At 41.5% G+C, this 22,071-nt stretch overlaps 1 protein-coding gene and 1 long non-coding RNA gene across 5 annotated transcripts in view; one reads left to right on the forward strand and one right to left on the reverse strand.

The window, feature by feature from the left end:
* Positions 1 to 22,071, forward strand: part of PIP4P2 (phosphatidylinositol-4,5-bisphosphate 4-phosphatase 2) — a 24,954-nt gene continuing 2,883 nt past the window's right edge. Inside the window, exons 1-6 of one of the 3 annotated variants that reach the window (XM_083517434.1) lie at positions 1 to 375; positions 13,445 to 13,593; positions 15,470 to 15,576; positions 17,248 to 17,371; positions 19,353 to 19,405; positions 21,254 to 21,344. In XM_083517434.1, the coding sequence (XP_083373560.1) occupies positions 270 to 375; positions 13,445 to 13,593; positions 15,470 to 15,576; positions 17,248 to 17,371; positions 19,353 to 19,405; positions 21,254 to 21,344 (630 nt within the window). In that variant the 5' untranslated portion in view covers positions 1 to 269. The remainder of the gene's footprint in view (positions 376 to 13,444; positions 13,594 to 15,469; positions 15,577 to 17,247; positions 17,372 to 19,352; positions 19,406 to 21,253; positions 21,345 to 22,071) is intronic. The other 2 variants (XM_083517435.1, XM_083517436.1) reach the window with 2 other exon arrangements.
* Positions 7,374 to 22,071, reverse strand: part of LOC310713417 — a 20,921-nt gene continuing 6,223 nt past the window's right edge. Inside the window, exons 2-6 of one of the 2 annotated variants that reach the window (XR_014529220.1) lie at positions 19,793 to 19,889; positions 17,194 to 17,891; positions 11,674 to 11,772; positions 9,427 to 11,139; positions 7,374 to 8,112 (exon numbers count right to left, since the gene is read on the reverse strand). This is a non-coding gene — a long non-coding RNA (uncharacterized lncRNA). Of the gene's footprint in view, positions 11,773 to 17,193; positions 17,892 to 19,792; positions 19,890 to 22,071 lie in introns of both variants that reach the window. The other variant, XR_014529219.1, reaches the window with a different exon arrangement.

Raw genomic sequence — 22,071 nt, forward strand, 5'->3', positions numbered from 1 at the left:
CTGGGATTTGGCCGCAGCGAGCAAATCCTCGGAGCCCCTCCTCCAAGCGACCCATCGATTAACTTGCACCTCGGAAGGAGCCGGGGCTAAGCTTTCTCCCGCCCCCGAGAAGCCGGGCTTGTGTGTCTCTCTGTGTGTGTCCCCCCCCCCCCCGCTCTGCCTCTCCCCTCCCCCGCCTTGTGACACGCACATTGTGCGAGTGTGTGGAGAGGGCTCTTCCCTCGCCAGCCTCTCTCTCTCTCTCTGCTGCTGTTGCTGCTGCAGTAGTCATGGCTGCGGACGGGGTGGACGAGCGATCGCCGCTGCTGTCAGCCCCCAGCTCGGGCAACGTGACGCCGACGGCCCCGCCGTATTTCCCGGACAGCAGCCCAAGAGGTAAAAAACGGCGAGGGGGGGGGGGCAGCGTCGCCCCACCTTGCTGCCCGCACCCCAATCTCCAGCTTCCCTTTTCTACCCTCGAGAGGGAGTTTTATTATTATTATTTATTAATACGTATCATTATTTGCATGCACGTTTGCCCCCCAAACTCCCTCTCGCCTCGGTGCCAACTTGGGTTACCGGGGCGGGGGGGGGGGAGAGGAAGAGATGGGCTTGTGCGGGTGCAGATCAGGTTCGCTGCTGGGGGGGGGGTTCGGGACCCGCCTCTGGGGTTTCGTACCATTGAAGGGGTTTCCCCCCCGTTTCTTTCCCTGCATATTCAAGGAAAGACGGGGATTTTCTTGGGGTGGTGGAGGAATGAGTTTGCAATGTGTCTTTTCTCTGTGTGTCCCTCCCCTCCATCAGCCATGAGGATACATGGTTAATGGCAAGGAAAGAATCGATCACGCAGGCTTCCGCACTCTTCGCGAGTTGAGTGGGGGGCTTTCCCCCCCTCTCTTTTGCTTTTAAGGTGTGCGGGGGAAGGAGCGGGGGGCAGGGCAGGCATCGGCGGCCCACATGGCTCTTGCGTCCTTGAGTGAAGGTTTTCCAAGAGCCTTTCATTCAGTCAGTCCGTATTGCTCCCCGCCTCTCCAGTTCTGCTGATTCAGGGGGCTCTTCCCTAAAGGACAAGGTCAGGCACACCAGAGACGACTTTTGAGGCTTCGGGGGCCCTCGATCTTTGATATAACATGTAAATATTCTCTCTCCAGCCTGCTCCCCAGCCTCCGCCTTTCTTGATTAAATAAAAACACACACCCATTTCGGAGTTAGTAGGGAGAGGGCTGGCTTACAATGTGAGAGATGAGACGTGATAATGCATCTCAATACATTTTATTAAAGATTATGCAAGTATCAAAAAGGCTCCACAAAGCTGGGCTGTGGGCTGTGTGTGGTTTCTGATAGAGATTTAGCAAGCTGAATCTGACACCTGTGCCCTTTGACCTGGAAGTGCTTGCTTCCCTTCTTTAGGTACATGGGGGTTGTCTGATTTTCATTTGCACTCTTCATATGCCCATGAAACTCATTTTGATCACCACTCTGCATGTTTCAGTGTGGAGATCAGCTGTTGAAAATAGGTTCTGATGTGCAAGGATTTCCCCTTCCTTCTCTCTTTATCTCACCCTTGCCCTTCCACTTTTTATGATGGTGTGTGTTGGTGATTGCGATGCAGTCGAATAGATAGTTTAAATCACAGCTGACATTTATTTGCATAACTTGATGACTAGCTGTATCCTTAAGAGTGGTGAACAGGGAGTAGGATTCGTTTAGGCCTCACCAGATGATATGTCAACAGCAAGGGTTAAGGACCTAGTAGATCCAGGCTTCTGCTTCTGCCTGTTATTTACTGCCATGTCAGGGATGGAGAATCTAAGGCCCTCCAGACATTGTTAGACCATAGCTCCCATCATCCCTTACCACTCTCCAAGCTGACTAGGGCAGATGGGAACTGTAGTCCAGCAACAACTGGATGGCCAAAGAGTCCTCAGCCCTAATATGTGTCTCTTAAGCTCTGTAACAACAGCTAAAGTTCTGTTGTTTGGTAGGCTCTTGTTTGAATGGTGCTTTGTGATTATTATTATTTAGTTGTAAGGCAGACTTGGAGCAGAATGAGTATAATGTTTGAAAATACATGCAACTGCTTAATGAGATTAAGGGGTTAAGCCAAAATACACAGTTAAATTCAGGTACTGTAGCCAGCAGGGTGGATTGATTTGCAATCAAACTTCAGTCATAAATCAAGAAAAACTGCCACCTTCAAGTTGTTGATTTTAAATTAAGGCTCCCATCTGCACTATGCGTTTAAATCATTTGGCTTTCCCCAAAGAATCCTGGGAACTGTTAAGGGTGCTGGAAGTTTTTTTGGAGATCCTTATTCTTCTCTCATTTTCCAGAGTTCCCTGGGAAGGGGGAAAGATTGTTAACCCACTCTGGCCATTGTAGCTCCGTGAAGGGAACAGGGGTCTCCTAACAATTTTCAGCACCCTTAACAAACTACAGTTCCCAGGATTTTAGAAGGGAAGTCGTGCTTTAAATGGGCATTGGATGTGTTTTGATTATGTGTGGATCTGCCCTGAATGGGCTAATCGAACCAATTGCAACATTTTAATTTACTGCAGAGACTGTATCCGAAACCTGCTTCTTAGGCCTCAAAACACTCTAGTAACTAGCGAGTAACCCTATTGAACACAGTGGGGCTTGTCTCTGAGGAAGTGCACATAGGTTTGTGCCGTATTACCCCATCTAGGATTATGGTTTTCCTATCTTGGTGGAGAAACAGCTGTAACATGTTGTGATACCCATCAGAATCCCAAATCCCTTTCTCTGCTCCCTCAGTAAAAAAAAGAAAAGAAAAAACTGCAAACTAGTTGAGACTCGACCAGGACACACGTTACTCATGGATAATTCGGCTCCTAGAGGCAAGTGAGGTGAGGGCAAGTGAGGAAAGGGAAGGCCCTTAATCAGAAGCTTGCAGAACTTCTCAGAATCCCTAGAAGAAGGTTGTAGAACCCTGGGTGCAAAATACAGATCTAAGAGAATGTACTTCTTTTTTGTATTGCTCTTTCCTTTTCTTATTTAATTTCCACTCTGCCTCCCTGATCTCATTCACATCACATCAACACAAAGCAACCAACAATCCAAACCTTTTGCTCATTGCAGCTCATGTGGTTTTGCTCATGTGTTCCTATCTACTAAGAGGCAGATGAAGCCCCACATTTCTAACAGAAGCAAAGACTGGTAGTTATTGGTCAGAGCATTTTTATTGTCAGGAGATAAAATAGGAACATCCTTTGTGGTATGGATATAGAGAATATATTTATATCATTTGAAAATGGAGCACACAGCAGAGTTTGTGTAGGTAAAGAACAGGGAAATATGGCAGATTATGTAGGTGAGCACTGTGGATGTTCTTTCTAGTGATACATTGGAACGGGACATAGCTCAGTGGTAGAGCACCTAATGTGCATACTGAAGGTCTCAGTTTCAATCCTTGACATTTCCAGTTAGGGCCTGGAGAAGTGAACCCCTCAAGAGCCACTGCCAATCAGTGTGGACCAGTAGTTTCCAGTTATCTAAGTGCAGGTGCCGGGAAACACACGAATAAACTATAACCTGAAATGGCGGGAGAGAGCTGGAAAGTCCTCAAGGCTCAAAAGGAGTCCTCTCCAAAGCCCAAAGTGGACGCCAGTGAGTCAAAAGTCCAGAAAAGAAGACTCCCAAGGACTCCAAAATTATATGCGGGAGCTCTCGTTGTTACCCAGATTTATTGAATTCAGTGGGGCTAACTCCTGGGTAAGTGGAGTTATGCTTGAACCAGGGATACTGGTTTAAAACAAACTCTGCCATGTTTCATAACAAGCCAACGTCAAACTATGGCTTATGATGCTGCCTTATTAAACTAGCCAGTTTGTTTCAAACCAGGTTTGTGATAACCATGCAACGCTAAGGTGGGATTCATTAAAAGGGAAAAGCAGACTTGGCTGAAGCCCACTTCCCAGCCACAAGGGCAGAGGAGAGGGAAGTCAGGCATAATTTTTTAATGTTTCTATAATATTCCCTCATAGGAGAGATTATTCAGCCCCCTGATCATTTTGCTTGCCCTTTTTTTTAATCAAGCCCATAATAAGGAAATAGGACATGGCCTCTTGATATAGCATATGACCTCCTAGTGCCTCGTTTCAAATGCTTGACCTCAAATATATATTTTTCCATGAATATTTATTTTCACAGGAAAGCACCTTTGTGAAGGGCTGAGATTCAGTTAAGAGATGATGACTGCTGAACCATGTATTAGCGCCACAGGAGCAAGCCTGCATGAGCCTGGGCTCACACAGTTCCCTCTCCTCTGCCCTTGTGGCTGGGAAGTGGGCTTCAGCCAAGTCTAGTTTCCCTTTTAATGAATCCCACCTTAGCGTTGCATGGTAGTCACAAACCTGGTTTGAAACAAACTGGCTAGTTTAATAAGGCAGCATCACAAGCCATAGTTTGACGTTGGCTTGTTATGAAACATGGCAGAGTTTGTTTTAAACCAGTATCCCTGGTTCAAGCATAACCCTAAACTGGGATTTTAGCAAAAGTGAAAGTAACTCTGCTGAAATCCACCTTGTGTCTGCATGGAAGGAGGGAGCATACAAGCTCGATGCTTTGCTCAGGCTTGGCAACATAATGTGGTGTATACAGTATTCACCAGCAGTGCTGATAAGAGAAAACAGTATTCAGATTTCATGTAATTTAGGCTGCAGTCCTAACGCCATTTACCTAGGAATAAGCCCCAATGAAGTAAACCTACTTCTGAGTAGACGTGGTTAGAACTGCATTTTTCCCCTAATGAGAGATGTAGAATATATAAAGTTTTTTTTTTTAAATAAATAAGGTTTAAGTCACCTAAAACATGCATTTAAAATGATGACCTTCAAAATATTTTTAGGAACCCCGGTGTCAAGTACAAAGAAAATCCTGTGGAACATAATAGCACTCCAACTAAATGAGGCAGTAAACCTGCAGAATGTGATCTGGCAGCAACACAAAAGTGAACCCTCCCTATAGCGGTGCCAACTTCTGGAATGCTCTCCTTTCTGTGATTTGGGAGTGCACCCAAATTTCATTAAAAACCCATTTGTTTGTTCAGGCATTCTCTGACTAGTACATTGATTCTGCTACACTATACCATTAATGATACACATAACACTGGTTTTTTTTTTAAAGTGAGATGGTTTTAATGCAGTTTTGTTTCTATCTCTGTAAACTGCTTTGAGATTTAATTGTAATGGCAAGCTGTATATATATAAAAACCTATCTAAAGAAATAACCCTCACAATCTTCAACAGATAGGAAAGACGAAAGCCACACTTAGTTCATTATTTGGCTGCATATTTGGCAAGCAAGTACTTGTGGTGTGATCAAGCCAAAGTGAAGTACTTGAAAAACTACATGTGCTGAAATCTGGGCAGCTTGAAAAGTGCTAAATGTTAGCTAGATAATACCCTTAGTGATTTCAGACAACAAGACAAGAAAAAAAAACACATAAGCTTCCTTCTTACTAGAAAGCACATGAATACATTTTTAATACTTAGCATTTAAATAAAAATAGGACGGTAGCATTCAGTGTTAACAGGACATTCCTGAGCAAAGAAGTGTGTCTTGGTAAACACTGGACACTAACATATTTCTTGTGGGAAATTGCTGTCAAACATAACTATGCATGAGTGCTAGTTAGTACATGAAGGGGTTAAGACCAGAGAGGTCTGTTCCTAGACTCAGCTAGGTCACATCCCCTTACCTCTGTGAGGGAGGAAGTGAAGCTGCTTCTCTTCCTTTCTGTCACTCTCTTCTAGCCACCTCAGGATGGAGGTGTCTGAACTAGCTCCAGATTTCAGACCAAATGTCTGATGCCATATTCAGTATTTTGTATTCCTTGTTTCTTCATGGAATAACTCATGAACCAGACATTTGGATTTAGTAAGTAAAGCTTTTTAACTTACTCAACAGTGTGTGCACTCTGATCATTGCTAGATAGGTAAAGAGAGGGGGCAAGAATTGTAAGCAGACTAAAAGGGATATGCGAAAGGGTTTAACAACCTATATCCCATGCTATGCTGCTGGTTAACTCAGAGAGTGTTTCTAACACTGCTGAGGGATCTCTCACACTCTTAGAGTGTGCAAAGTCCCATGTTTTGAATCTAGGCATCCAGCTGATACTTTTGTTAATTACTCACATGTGGGTGAGATCTTTTTCCACCTCCACATTTCTGACATATAATTACAAAGCAGCTCTTTGCTTTGGCATGAACATGAACACTAGATTCTACAGTCCTGTATCTCTTCATCTTCTAATAGTTGTCCTTTTAGGAAATGAGTTTTATGTACGTTTTTATGTTGTGAACCTATTTCAGATTTTCTTCACACTAAGCAGTATAACAGATATTTTAAATAATAAAAGTTATTGCCAACTTTAGAAATGGATTCCCAAATTAATGAACTTAAATGTGTGAATAAAGGATAAGAAATGATAAACAATGAAATTGGTCAGAGCATATGCACAAAACAAGGACCATGGTGCAGAGATAATAGTGAAATGTGATATAGTCATTGTGAGACAGTGATGACCATCCTCCAGGGATTCTCTTGTCTGTAAAAGCTTATACACAGCCATGCTGGTCTAGTGAATTTGTGGGTTACAGGGAAAAAGCCTTCCTCATTAATATCAATGACAGGGGTGGAGTTTTGCTTTGCATGGATAATGAATGAACATGTGGTGCTGCCATTGATAATAAAGTGAGGAAGTCTGAGCACATGGTGTGGAGGTTCCTTCTGTGCAACGAGACGATAAATCTTTGGATCTGAGAAGTGATGAGGAATGTGTGATATCTCAGATGTTGGACATCCACAAGGATCTGTGCCCAAAGTATTTGTGGTGCTGACAAGAACTATGTGGTTTTTACTGGACAGCCTACCAGTGTAATACTTTATCTGATGGTGCATATTTTGGCTTCCCATGTAAAATCATGCCAATTCAAGAAGATCCATTTTAAGACTACTGGACCTGACTTCTACCCAGATATCATGGATAAGTAACAAGTGTGCGTGTGTGCATGTGTGTGTGCTTTCTGACCATCAAGAAAGGGGAGTGTGATTCAGGAGATGGGGGAAAGACACAACCAGAGAGGGTGGTGCCCATAGCACAATCTCAAATTCCAAATGTGTTCACTTCACTGGCCTAAAAAGTGGCAATCCCACCTGGCCTTACTGCTTTTGGCACTCATACAAAGGCGCCACTTAAAATCAAGTGGGGGACTGCTTGCCCCCTGCCCATGTCCTGTGTTGTTCTGAGGGTCCCCCAACCCTCTGGAGTGGATTTCTGTGGTGCACAGGAGGACACAGAGGGACAGGAGAGGTAAGAAGTGTCCATTGCATGAGTGAAAATCTGCTCAGGGAAGTTAAGATCCAAGTCAGTAGCTGGTCCAAAGAGCTTTATAACTTGACAACATATTTGAACCCGTCCCCGCTACCTGCCCAGAGCTCCATCCATTACAACATCATATAGAATGGGGCTAGCTTCCGGTTTCCCTAGCTGAAGACTAGGTGTAGGATGCTAGGGGTGTTCATGTAATTCGTGCACGAGGTACTGAAGTTTGTCTTGATTTACGTACAATTTTAAAAGCAAGCCCAAGTGACTAGCTGAAAGACTTCTTGCTAAATAGGGCTCTGCAGCCTTGCTCAGTTAATACAAAGCAATTGTGCCACATGGTTAACTGTACACAAAAGAGACACTTCAAAACAAATTATACTGAAGACAGAATCTGTGGGATCAGTTGAGGAGTGTTCTCATTTTTCAAAAACGAAAAGCTTGCATATGCTTTCTTCGCCTAGATGTCAACACTTGTGTCAAGGCTGTGGTTTCTCTGTAGCCATTTCGAATTCTCCTGAGCAGTGAATGCATCTAGTGGCCTTGATTGCAGGAGCCTTGTCTCTGTGTGTCCTGATAATAAGATTGCTAATTATTTTAATGGAAGCCTGTCAGAGCTGGCATACAGATGCTAACCTGTTTCATTCCGGTATCTCCTTTTCAAAATGCCGCTGTTAGTGTAATGAGTTCTGCCTTGTCAGAAGAATGAGATTGTCCACATGCATTTTCTTTCAGCAGAGATCCTGCTGATAGTGATGTGTCTTACTGCAGCTGAGCATACCTGTGTACTTCATAAGTCAGTGGAGAATAGGTGGCGATAATGGAGAATTAGTGATATCTATGGCCACCAGATAGTAACAGGTAGACCATGCTATGTTTTATGCTAATTTAATATTTTAATTGTTGGCATTTACATCTGCCACATTTTACCCCTTTAATCAAAATGGGAATCTATAGTATCCCACTCATGTGATTCCACCTAATCAAGGACCACTTACTCTTGTTATTGCTGATGAAATTGACACCCTGGTGTGGTTTCTGCCTGGGTAGAATTTTGGAATACTATTCTTGAAAACACTGGGTTTTTCTGAACATAAATCAAAGAAGAATATAGGTGTTTTGTATCTTCCATCCTTGGCTTCATATTTGACCAAGAATGAAAATGTGCACCCATTATTTAATTGGATCTAAGATAAAAAGAAGAAGAGTTTTGGCTTTACTTCTTGCTTGACCTAATTATCTCCTACCTCCCCTTTTAAAAGAGTGGCTGATTGACGTCGATAAGCAGCTATAAATCTCTCAATGTTAGTGCCAATGGTATGAATCAAACTTTATTACTTCAAGGACGCTGGAAAGGCTTGTAGCTTGTAAAACTAACAAGACTTACTGGAAATAACCAGAAAACAGGGAACAAAAGGAAGAGTTTTACGCACATTTCATGCCTGCCAGTATATTCTCTATTGAATAATACATCGACCCATCTTTATGTCTCAGGTTACTGGCAAATCTTGATTTATGTTCCAGGAAGTGTTTGAAACAGTGGCAGGATCCTTTACTAACCTAGCTTCTACTTCTGTTTACTTGTCTGGCCTAATAAACTCCTGAAGTGCTACTAACTTGGTGTTGGAGATCCTCTAAAATGCATGTTTTACAAGGTTCTTGTAAGCTTGTGCTGACCTTTTGCCCAGTTCACAATGCACCTTGCTTGACTAAGCTAAATGCCACTGTTGCCTCCACTACTGCTGAAGGAAACTAGGTTTCCTTGTATCGTAACATGTAAGACCTGGTTCACATGTTATACTTACCATGACCACATGGATGCGCTGGCTCCTGGAGAGGAACTTGCACCTGTCTACTTTGGCCTCTCTGGGCTTTTTAGCTCTGCTCAGTGAGGCAGCTATGCCATGTCTGGCTTAGCATGTTGTCCGAACTGCGGATCATGGTGATGCTCTCTTCTTAATCATGATCTGCAGCCAAGGTCTGTCCTATGGTTATACAGTAGGTCATGGTTAAGTAGGAGAGATCTTAAGCATGATCACAGGCAGGTGAGAGAAGATGGCAGGGCAAAGAGGGTGAGGCATTGTCTGTTTGCCTTCACTCACCTGTGTTTCCCAGTTTGATGGGCCTGCAACAGCCTCTCCCCTTGAGCCAGAAAGCAAAAAGACTCCTTCCTCCCTGTCAGCCTGGATAGCTCAGTTGGTTAGAGTATGGTGCTGATAATGCCAAGGTTGGAAGTTCAACCCCTGTATGGGGCAGCTGCATATTCCTGCATGGCAGGGGGGTGGACTAGATGATCCACAGGTTCCCTTCCAGCTCCATGATTCCATGACTTGTGCAGAAATGTCTTTGAGAACAGCTGCCACTGTTGCCCCTTGGCTCAAGTTAGGAACTGCCTGGCGGAAACTTTTTGGACTATATTTGGATTCTTCAAGACATCAAGTGCTGGAGAAGTTTTGAACATATTTTGACGAATGTAGCTCTTCCCCCTATTTTACACAATCTGCAATATGCCATAAATTGCTCAGGTGGATTTCTTTAGGCTTTAATGCTATCAGAGGTCAACATACTTTTCTGATAACTTTTATTGGCCCTATTCTGTAGAAAAGGGCACCTGGGAATCCAAGCCAAGGTGAAGAATACTTCAGCTTTCTCCAGCTGGCACATCTTTGGGTCTCTCTATGCCAATTTTGGTGACTTGCAAAAATAGCTGTTGGTAAACACAGTCGCTGAGTATAGGCGGATACTTTTGATGTCTCACATAAGAGATACTTTTCTGTGCATGCAGAATTTAGATTTCTGAGAAATGTAGTGTCCTCTTGATGAAGGAGGGGCTGTAGCTTAGTGGTAGAATTCGGTCCCAGATTAAATCTCTGACCTATCCAGTTACATTTTTAAAAGCATTTTAGTAGAGATTGGAAAGATCTCTGCCTAAGTCCCTGGAGAGCTGCTTTGAATCAGAGCAGAGACAATACTTAGCCTGCTGTTCCAATGGCTTTGCTAATATAGTCCCTGTCCCTTATGAAAAATATCCATATGCAGGAAAGACTCAAGTGCTGAAACCAGAACAGAGCATGAAGAAATGTATAGAGTCAGCTGTGGTGCATGCACCTGATGAAGTAAACTATAGTTCACAAAAGCTTATGCCATGTCAACATGTTAGTCTTTTAAGGTGCCACAAAACTTTGTTGTGCTTGAGACTATCTGTGACACGTTGGTAGGAGGGCACAGAGGTTAAGTTTCCCTACCTTTATCTGCTGGTACAATTAGCTCCAATCTGTACGGGGAGAACTAGAGTGCATCTTTCAAGTGATGTATGAAAATAACTTGAGTTTTCTGTTCTTGGGGTTGGATGCTACCAGTTAAGTTATAGTTCGATTCATGTGGATATCATGTCACTTGCTGGAGAAGCAGTTATAACATCCCATGATACCTTCAGCAGAAGCTGCCAAAGACTCATCAAAGCTGTTCATTGTGAGAACATCTCCTTTCCGAAAGCCCTTGTGTTGTGCTTATTGATGCTGTTCCTCATTTTAGACCTTAATCTGTAGTAAATATGTAGTCCGTATAATTATTAAGCATTGGCAGTGTACCTGACACTATACAGAACTTTGAATTGACATAGAGGGCTTATAGTTGACCTGTGCATCTTCCTGAAGGGTTGGTCTGATAACTCTGGGTGTATGACTGACCTTTCCTAGCAAGGTGCTGTATTATAATCAATTGCTCCGCTTTCTGTTCCTTGTGATTTACACCGTAGACAAATCTTCACAAATGCATTTGAAGCTGGCGAGTGAATTCTCCAGAAGGTAAACGACCTGTTTTTGCAAAGGAGGTTAGAACAAAGGTTTTGTAGGAGAAGTGAAAAGTCAGTTATGTTTGGGGAAAACATTGCATAGGGCAGAGGGATGAGGGGCTTTAAACTGTTGCGTAAAGTAAGAAGGAAGGGCTGTTTGGGAATCAGTGAAGCTTGTAAGGAGGGTTAGCAAGGAAGGCTTGGAAGACTATTTTTGGTATAAGAAGAAGCAAATATATGTCTGGAAAGCAGGCACTGGAGTGAATGAAAGGCACAGTTGGCAGAGTCCTGGGGAGGAAGGAGACGTCAAGGGTCTTGGACAGAACCACACACAAAGCCTACTAACAGGAACATTTTGTACTGTGGGCAGTTCACCCCCCGCCCAATCTCATTTCACTTTTAAGTTGTATACTGCCTTTCTCTATTACTATTAACAAGCCGGTTTACAACGACAAAATATACAACGAAAATCACACACCGTACAATAATCTGATCCAATACAAAAAGGTCATAATAAAAACATAACCTTAACATAAACTCTGCTGGGAGGACTCACCAAACAGGCTTTGCTCTTGTGTCCATGATTATCTGCGGGGTCTGGATGGACTTTGCAGGTCAGGTTGGAGCTCCAGGAACACACAATTCACTTGTAGCCCTACAGAAAGGAAAAACTCTGGTGTATTGGAACCCTTGCATGCCCTCTGATTTCCCCCATGCTCAGTTGTAAACTTATATTTTACTCATTGTTCTTCTATTTTTTTAAAATTTATTTGTTGATATTGTGATACATATGTGAAATATTTACATAGTATTGTTCTATATATTTGGTGGGGTGGTGGTGGTGATGGCAAGCATTATAAAATCTAGGCTTCTTTTTCTAATTTCCTATCAGAGTCTACAATGCTATGTTGCATCACAGGTTTTTTTATTATTAACCATTTTTGATATTAAGAACGGAATTAATGTTTGCCTCCTGTACCCTAGCCCTTCAGTAGTCCAACTGCCTCCCTGCTTGTAACTGTTTACAGTATTGCAGAAATGCTTGCAGTGTTACTGGAGCTGTTCTGTCACATCATATTGCTTTCCGGCTTAGTGAAGGGATGTCCTTGCAGCTCCTGTATTCTCACGCCCTAGTTTTGTAACCACATGTGGTATGCAACTTGGTGGAGAAAAAGAAGCTGCTTCAGCCATTCAAGTAAATGGAGGGGAAAGGGTGGTTTAAGGTACTGTAATAATATACCTTTGTGATACAAGGAGTTGGAAATGCAGTGAGAAATGCTCAGGAGTTTATTTCTGATATCATATTCAAATGATCAGAAAAAGGACATAGTTCACTCCTCCTGGGACAGTATGAGTTCAGAATGGAAGATCATACACTAGCTTTTTTTTGTTACCTGTGATTATTTTTGTGGAAAAAGAGCCATATTTATTTTACCTAAAAAATCTTTGTTTTGTTCTCAATTGGGGTACAAGCCAGGAGGAAAAAAACCAACATGTTTGCATTTCTTCTTCTCAGATTTAGCTTAGGGGAGAGCAAGGGAGCACTTTGGTACCATGACATGCCTTCAACAAGGCTATTTCCGAACTGCCATTTAATTTGAGAGCTGGGAGGAAGAGTTGAAATTTAAATAGGAGATGAATTAATCATCTGTGAGATGTTGCTCATTCTGCCTTAAGAGTAATTTGGCTTAGTCTGCTCTCTTTCGCCTTACACTTCCTTTTGCCGAGATTGATAGGGAACTGAGAGGACTACTTTAGTCCCTGTTGTACTTTATCTCAAGTGAAACAATGTCTTGATTTCAGCAGTTGTCTGTTCCTTGATTAAAAGGTATTGTTTGGCATAATGGACAAGTGGGTTATCTGCAAGGTTGGTGTTATCTATTAGTTTAATGTTGCCTGTGCAACTGCATGTTGGACACACAGGACAGACCAAAGGAAGCACGTACTTAACACAGCACAGTTAAACTATGGAACTCACTAGCACAATAAGTAGTCGTGGCCACCAACACGAATGCCTTTAAAAGGGGTTTACACAAATTTGCAGAAAATAAGGTTATCAGTGGCTGATAGCTTGTATCTTGCTTATAAAGAAGTGGTGAAAATTTTATTGCACTCCTATCCTGCTTACAGACTTCCCACAGACATTTAGCTGGACATTGAGTGTAGGAAGAAGATGCTGAACTTGCTGGGCTTATAGTCTGATCCAGCAGAGCTCTTCTTACATTCTTATGATGCTTTGCCTTTCATTTTATTGCTAGGATTATTCTCCAACCCTTTCACGTGTTTGCTTATTCTGATGCATTTTACTTTTCATCCTTTCCTTGCAGCAGAACTCCCGCCACCGTATACCGCCATTGCCAGCCCAGATGCCAGTGGCATTCCTGTAATAAATTGCCGTGTGTGCCAGTCGTTAATCAATTTGGAAGGGAAGCTTCACCAGCATGTTGTCAAATGCACAGATTGCAATGAAGCTACGGTAAATGACTTTGTGGGCTTCTCGCTCTCGTGACATGTTTTATTATGCCCTTTCACAATAGAAGAGACTCACATCGATGTGACTGCTCAGCAGCTGAGAATTAGCATGCAGTATGAGGATCATTTGGATGCAAGGAAAGCCACTTTGAGTAGAAAACAGTAACCAGATGCTGATGTGACTAATTCATAGATGCTACATTTATGGAGATAGTAGTTCCCATGGCCTATAATTAAGTCCTGAATGAGTAGCTTCTCTATTTGCAGTCCAGTCCAGGTGTGGTCAGTTTCTGTCTTCTGCAATGCTTTATGTAGATCATATAGTTTGCCAAACCACCATTTTAAGAGCGTAAAATCCTGACTGCCTACTATTATCACTAAAATGTAAGAGAAAGAAAAAAGAGCATCTTCCACTCGCTCATATTAATAAAAAATAATTCATCAATCCTGGCTTAAACATGCACATTAATATAAGCAGTCCATATGTCCAAATAGATAGCCAAACAAGAGTGACAATTAGAAGATGCACTTTCAGATACAGAAAGGGAAGTGAGATCTTTGGACTGCTGGGTAATAGATGGTGGACCTCTCTTTTTTTCTACTGTGTGTGTGTGATGGTGGGAATTAAAATTAACTTGCTTACATTTCTATCTTTAAAAACAAAAAACCTGGATATAATGGAAATATAAAAACATTAAAATAAGTGCACCCAGTCCATAAACTTTCTGTACTAACACATAACTGGCTAATGCTGGTCCAGCCCTTTGACACGTAAGGCAGTATTCGATGCACTTGTTCTGTTGGGGCAAGGATTTAGACTTGTGCAACAAAAGTCCCTCTCCCCCTCATCCTGTGCACAGCCTCCCCAAATCTGCTCCAGAGGGTTGGGGAAAACCCCAGAGCAGATTTAGTGGGAGGCATGTATGCAGGGAAGTTCTGTTCAACAAGCATAAATCCTTCCTGTAATGGAGATATTTAGCACAGCTTTGGATGCAATCCATAATGCTTATGTGTAATTTATGCTCATGTGGCTGGGAAGTGCAACAAAAATCTTTATTACTGTTTCTGAAGTTTGCTATAGATTTTTATTGGTTATTTTATTGCTTTTGTTTTGTCCAGCACTTCCTTTAACCTGTAGTTAAAGTAGTATTGGTATGTAGGGATATATATGCGTGTGTAACAACTGTTTTCATGTGATTTGCACCTAATAGTACCATAAACAGCTTGTGGAGTCCAAACATCATCCTGTGCTCTGTCCATCCCCAGTGGCATGCTGCCTGTGGTTTATTTTTTAAACATAGAAGTACTTTTTTTTTTAAATTTCATGCAGTCTGTTTTTCTTTTCTTAGCAGAATACTGTAATGTCCTGCATGCTAGCTATTGCCCTAACACTTCCCTCCCACTGTTGCAGTTTTTCTATTGACTTTTTAAACTGGATTGTTCATATCCCATACCCTCTTCCACCTTGACTAATATTCATCACATTTCTGTTTTTTCCTCTCCCTAACACTGAAAAGGCTCAATAAGTGGTGGAATCCTCCCTTTGGCCCCCTCTATTTCAGCCTTGTAAAATCTATGATTTCTGCACATTTAGTTTTTGCGTAGTCTCAAGATTGCACTCAACACTAAAGAGTGAATGAAGAACAAAAAGAAAGTAAAAGCAATGTAAAAAGTGCTCTAACAAATAGGTGCTGGCACAGACCTGCCTTAAATTATTTGAAATATCACCATACTAGAATCAGTTGCTGTGCCTTGAATATCTATGTAGTCTTCCACCTTGAGTTTTAACTTTTCTGTTGGTCTGTTTAATCACTGTAGAATATTTTTCTTTTGACAGTCAGTACATTATATATGTAATTGCTTTTTCTTGTTTTGTGTAGCCAATCAAAAACCCTCCTTCAGGGAAAAAGTATGTTAGATGTCCGTGTAATTGTCTGCTTATCTGTAAGGATACGTCACGGAGGATAGGATGTCCAAGACCCAACTGGTAAGGGCAAACCAAATTATAATTTGCTTTTTCTTTTTGGTTTTTCACACACACAAAATGGTCTGACTATTGTGATATAAATAGTATAAAGAATAAAAAAAGAATATTGCCTCTGGCTATTTCTCTGTTTAATGTTTCACATAAATTTGTGGCTGCTAACCTCTGCAGAACTAAATCAATCTTTACCAAGGACGAAGAAGAAAAATAACTTCTGCTTCTACTGTGCTAGAGATCATGGGAAAGACAGAAAGATGGATGCTTCTTGCACAAGATAAAAGGCAAAAACATCATATTTTATTTTAGGAATGGAACAAGTAAAGAAGTGGCTGCAAAGGAACCATTGGGTGCATTTAAACCGCACACCCAATGGTTTCTTAGCTGGTGGGGCTTGCATTTGGCACATTTTTTTATTTTGTACCAATTGCATGCCCCGCTGGGATTGTCTCACTGAGGAAACTTGTGAAATTAGGGTCTGCAATTGGCACCAGTTGCACTGATTGTCACTGGCTGCAGCTGCTGCTGGGATTCACTGCACTCCAGAGTGCCTGGCCAGGAGCCCCTTCCCCCAGTGTAGCCAGTCCCTGCCACCCTGGAGGTGGCTGTCAGTGCTGATCAGCTGATTGGCCCTGACTGCTGCACCTGCTGAGATGGTCTGCAGGGGTGTTTTTTGCAGACCAGCTAGGTACTTCTGTGGGAAACTGCTAGATACACAGCTATTACAGTATCATTACTTCCTAAAGTCAGATTGATTTAATACTAATTTTATTCTTTATAACACAGAAGTAATAAGACCTCTCTTTGTAATAGGCAGTAATGGTGCAAGTCTATGAATGTATGTTCAGAAATAATTTTCAATATATTCAGTAGAGTTTTGGTCCCAAGTGTTTAGTATTGCAGTAAATCAAAACGAAGAAGTATAGGAAAGAGGAGGGTAGTTCAATATATCCAGGAGAAACACAGTAAGCCAATGTATTAGTGCACACTGCTGTTTTATGAAATGCCTAGTCCTATATTGTGTTGGTATAGGAGCAGCAGAATGTAGGATGTATGCTAGGAGCCCCAGTTCAGAACTGTGTAACACCTTACTCCCTACTTCCAGTAGTAGGAGCCTCTGTCTCTTTCTGTGCCAAGGACTGCACTAGTCATTGATGCTGACACACTGATGACATTTGGGGAAACAGTGGGGCTCTGTACTGCCCCAAAGTACCCATTTGCCTCTACAAATAATGCATCCAAGCACCTGAGAAAGGGTTCAGCCAAGGAGTAGAATGGTGGCTTATCTGTGTAATGGTATGGAGCTTAGACAGTGTATACATTGCTGCTTTAGTTTTGTGGTCTTTCAAGTTACAAGGTGGTAGGGTTGCTTGAGAAAGACTGGCTTGAAGGCAATGCATTCAACTTAGATATCAGTGCCTAGTGAGCAAGGTGATATATTTGAGGACTAATGCATAAAGTATGCATCTCTACAACAAAGTTTGTATTGTAACCTTTTCAGTTTTGCCTTATCTGTTTTGCATCTTAAAACGTTGCTTGGGGTTTGATGCTAGAACAGGCCCATTTTAGGTGGGCCAAATCGGAACAAGCTTTCATTGTTGAAGATATATGGCTAGGGAATACCCTTTTTTCTGTGCTGTATACAATGACATGATGGGTTTACTTTTCTCCATACAGTAGGCGAATCATTAATCTTGGTCCAGTTATGTTGATTCCAGAGGAGCAGCCAGCACAGCCTGCAATTCCTGTTCAGCCAGAAGGCACTAGAGTGGTGTGTGGGCACTGTGGAAATACATTCCTGGTAAGTAGAGTCCGAATACCTTATACGAGAGGCATCACTATTTGCCCTCAAAGAACCAACTCATTTTTGTCAAGCATTGGCTTCGTAACTCCCTTAGGATATTCAGCCTATGTTTTAGTTTTCTCTTCTGCCAGTTGCCAGAGCTGGTCTCAATGTCTGGGTTGGCTGTTATTCTTAGGGTTGGTTCCCTAATAAAATGTCAGCTTTTCATCTAAGAATATGGTTTTTTTCTGTCTAGATGGAGATGTTCAACATTGGCATGTTCAGTTAAAATAATTAGGCTGCAGATAATGTAAAAGTCCTCTCCATAAGCTACTGGCAGTCAGTGTAGACTATAATGGGCTATTAGATGGACAAATAGTTTGACATGGTTTAAGATCTCTTCTGATGCTAATACATTAAGCAATTTCCTTAATCATGCCATGTTTCGTTTCTGGTAACTTTCTTCAGTTGCCCTTTCCTCTTGAGACCATTCTCTGTGGAAAACATTGCAGACAAAAGGGGGTGATCTTGATCAATGCTTGAAGTTGGAGGAAAAAGGAAGTGGGATGGTTTTGATTTCTATTAGACCAAATTTAAATTTAGCCTGTTTTCCATTAACCATCTTTAACTGCATAAGCTGTCGGCTAACAAGTTTGAATTAGTGCATTCACACTTCGATATCTTACTAATCATTTCCATCATTACCATGAAAATAACAGAGTTGCTATAAAGGAAGTTAACACCATAAATGTATATGGCACAATATTAGGCATCACAAGACATAATATTAGGTGTGATGTACCATCAAAAAGTTTTTAGGTATTTGTATTATGGAATTACCTGCACTTAAATGCCGCAGAGGCAGGGCAAGAACTGTAGTCTGCATGACGATGTCCCTTACCCAACCATTGTTTTATATTAATTGTCTGCATATGACATTAAGTGTAGGTATCCTGGGCATCGTTTGCCCAAAACAGCTTGGCACGCCTTATTCGGCCCATGGACTGAAGGTTGCCCATCACTGGTTTAATGTGAATAAGCTGTATGCGGCTCAAAAGTTCCTGTGGCACTCCTCTCTTGCTCCAGCTGCTAACACACCACAAGCAAAACATGTTAAGACTCTGGCTGCCATGTTGTCTGAGCCCAGATTTGTGAAGCTGAAAGTTGGAAGATTCAGGACAGACAGAAGGAGGTGCTTCTTATACACTGCATAGTTAAGCTATGGCATTTGCTCTCCCAAGGTGTAAGTAAGGATGGCCAACAATGTGAAATGCTTTAAATCGGGATTAGACAAATTCATGGAGCAAAAGACTATTGTTGTATACTACCTCCAGGATCTGGGGAAATGTGCTTCTGTATACCAGTTGCCAGAAATCAGATGGCGATATTGCTGTTGCACTCAGGTATAGCTTGTGGTCTTCCCATTGGTTGGCCACAGTGAGAACAGGATGCTGGACTAAATGGGCCTTTGGTATGATTCAGCAGAGTTCTTATATCGTTATACTGGTGCTAATAGCAGGTTCAGTAGGTTGTTTGTTTTCATTGGGACTGCAGTTTTGAGTGAAAAGGTCCTGATCTTAGCCAGAGGCCACATGGTTTTTTAAATAAACATACGAATTGGAGGATGAAGAACTGCTAAGGAGTACCAACAATATAATCCTAGGAGGTGCATGTGTCTAGTTTCGTAGGAAGAGTAATAGCTGCATTAGTGACATGAAAGTGCTATTGCCATTTATAAACAGAGCGTATAGTACGTCAGACATCCTAGTAAGCAGCAAGTCATGGGAAACCGTTTTGTAAGGAAATCCCAAACCACAGAGTGTGGGGATACTGCTTGCAAAAGGGCATCCCAGTGACGGAAGGAAATGAGAAATAAAAACTAAGTGAAGCATGAGAAGTAAAATATTGTGCTGTGATTCCCAGTGACATTTAACACGAAGCAAAATAAACAGTTTTCATACTGGCATTTTTTCAGCACTTCCTTCCTTATTTATTACAGTGGATGGAACTGAGATTCAACACTTTGGCAAAGTGCCCACATTGCAAAAAAATGTAAGTTTCAACAAGTGCTTCTACTAATGTTGTTATTTTGGGGGATATATGTATTTGAAATATAATCCCTCAGTCATTGAACAAAACATGTCTAAATGCTGATAATGAATGTCAATGCACCCTTCTCTTGTCATTTTTAATTTTCCTTAGTCAAAAACTATTGAAAATTATTACTGAATTGGAAATGCTTGGATACAGAGAGAAACAGTTGCTGAAAGAAATATTAATTTCCTATTTAGCATGAAATGGTATTTTTTAAATCACAGTTTTGGAGCAAGTATATCAAGAGCAAATAAGTTTTTCTTTGTTGATATGAAAAATATGCATGCTACTTTCTTTAGTGCAGCAATTTTAGTGCAGAAACAATAATAAAAAGCAATTTATTACCTGTTTTGATTATTGTTGTGATGGTCATTTTGATAATGCTTACAGATTAACCTGATAGACGTTCTTACTGGAACACTTCTTGACGATGAATAATAGGCTTAGAACAAAAAACAAAACAAAACAGTATCAGTAAGAGAACAGCCTTCCTGGAACAGTAGCAATGACATCTAATAGTGCTACTAAAATGAGTGAATAGTTTGCACTGTATCATTCTTGCAATTGAAAAGCTCTGAAAGAAATTTTGCTTAATTTTCATGATGCTACAGAGACTAAATTGTTGTGTGCACATTTTAAAATGAAGCTATATTACAACTTTCTAACTATAATTCAGAACAGGAATTGCACCCAGATTCCTACGGTACTTTAGTGATGTGGTAGGCTTGTGGTGGTGTGAAACCTCTTGCCATACTGACAGAAGAGTGATGAAACACAGGGTAGGGAAGTAGTGGCCAGACAGCATCTGTGAGCCCAGTCCAGGTTGAAAGGGTACATGGCTGAGCACGAGTGGGTGTACGCACGAGGGTAAGAGAGGGGAGAGGGTGGGGAGCTGATGGGGTTTTTGGACTGAAGGGTGACATGAAATGATAACATGGGAAGAGGACTAAGGCACAGAAAGACTTGGAAACTCCTTGGTTCAGGTATATCTTGTGCGAGGTGAACGCTCTACCTCCTTCCACATTTTGAAGCCATTTAAGTGAGGGAGGAACAAAAAATGAGGGAGGGAAATGAAGAGTCTCAAGATAGTTCTTGATAACTGGGCTTGCTGCAGAACTTTCTGTACTTGGTATAGATACGTAATTTTAACCACGCTGGAGGTGCAAAGTAGTTCAAACAACATGACATGTATAAAGTTTTGTACATGACAATAAGCTGTGTGCAGAAAACAAAAGTGACCTATGAAGCTCATCTAAATAAAACTACAGAATTTTCAATTCACCTTCAAATCACAGTAGTTTTATTCATCTTAGTTAAGTAAGGACCAATGGAAAGCCCCGGGCACCAAGGTACAAGCCACATTAAGTAGTATCCAGGGGACTTCATCATTTAGTTTGAATACTTTGAAATTACTTATTGTAGTAAAGCTGCATAAACCAGGCAATTAAAAAGCATTCCAGGGATATTAAAAAATAATAGTAAGTCACACGCTAGGCATATGAGCCCATTCTGGCCTTTTAGTGGAGTGTTTGAGCATTTGAACAATCACATGACAGCTTACAGATATTTTTTTTGTAAGCAATGTTGCTGCTGCTATGAATTTAATTGGGACATCTGTAGCCTTCCTTGCTCCAGAATGTGGTGTAACTTTGAAATCCAGATTGAGATTAGACTCTAACAAGCTTAAACTCATAACTTCCATCAGGGGAGATGTAGAACGTATACCCTTTAATGAATCCTTTATAAAAAGTCAAAACTGTTTTTGGTTTTTTTTAATTCTCGCTGTGGCATACTGTTTGTTTGCAGTTCTTCTGTTGGATGTGCACTTCCACGAAGACGGTGTTGTGCATATATTACAATTGGAATGATATTTATCTTCATTGGAGTTGGATTAACTGTGAGTAATCTAAATTAAATCAGTAATGGTATCCTGCAGTTGAACAGAGCTAGTGGTATTGTTGTAGTGGTGCAAAAAATTGGGACTCTTTGCTTGTGTGTCCTAAAGGAATTCATAAGCTAGTGTGTATCAAAATGTATTTTATAAGCCTCATTCCTACATTTCATATTATCATGCATGGCATCATAATGCTGCAAAATAATCTCAGAATAAAAATGGAAAACTTTTCTGTGTCATTGGGAAAGGCCCCTGGTGTGACCCAAACTACACACTGCAACAGCTGACCCATGTTTTCCCCCAGTGGTATTCCCCAGTCAAATTTAAATTGGATCCGGTGTTGTGGTTTAAAGCAGGGATGGGTAGCTTTACTGCATGTCAGCTGTGCAGCTCAACAAAGCCCACTGCCCCTCTGTGTCATTTCTGTAGATTGAGGTACTCACCCCGATTTAAAGTGTCAAAGGGTATTGAAGCACAATTGGGGGAAAGATAGCAGGGGCAAGGATTTTGTCTTGTACATTCCACACACAGCTCAAGGAACATGTGGTGATGGTGGATCTATGCTCAAATACCTGGCTTTATCACCATTGTATGTAGTTTGGGGCTATCTCTATCCTCAGTCTGTCCAGATGGGTATCCCTTTCCTTGCCCACGTTGCCAGGAGGGAGATACTGAATAGCTTTCAACATATGTAGTCATTGGAGATTAAAATAACCTTTCTTTGGTTTAG

Source organism: Podarcis liolepis (genome assembly GCF_965112155.1).
Source record: "Podarcis liolepis genome assembly, chromosome: 8".
Lineage (NCBI taxonomy): Eukaryota > Metazoa > Chordata > Lepidosauria > Squamata > Lacertidae > Podarcis > Podarcis liolepis.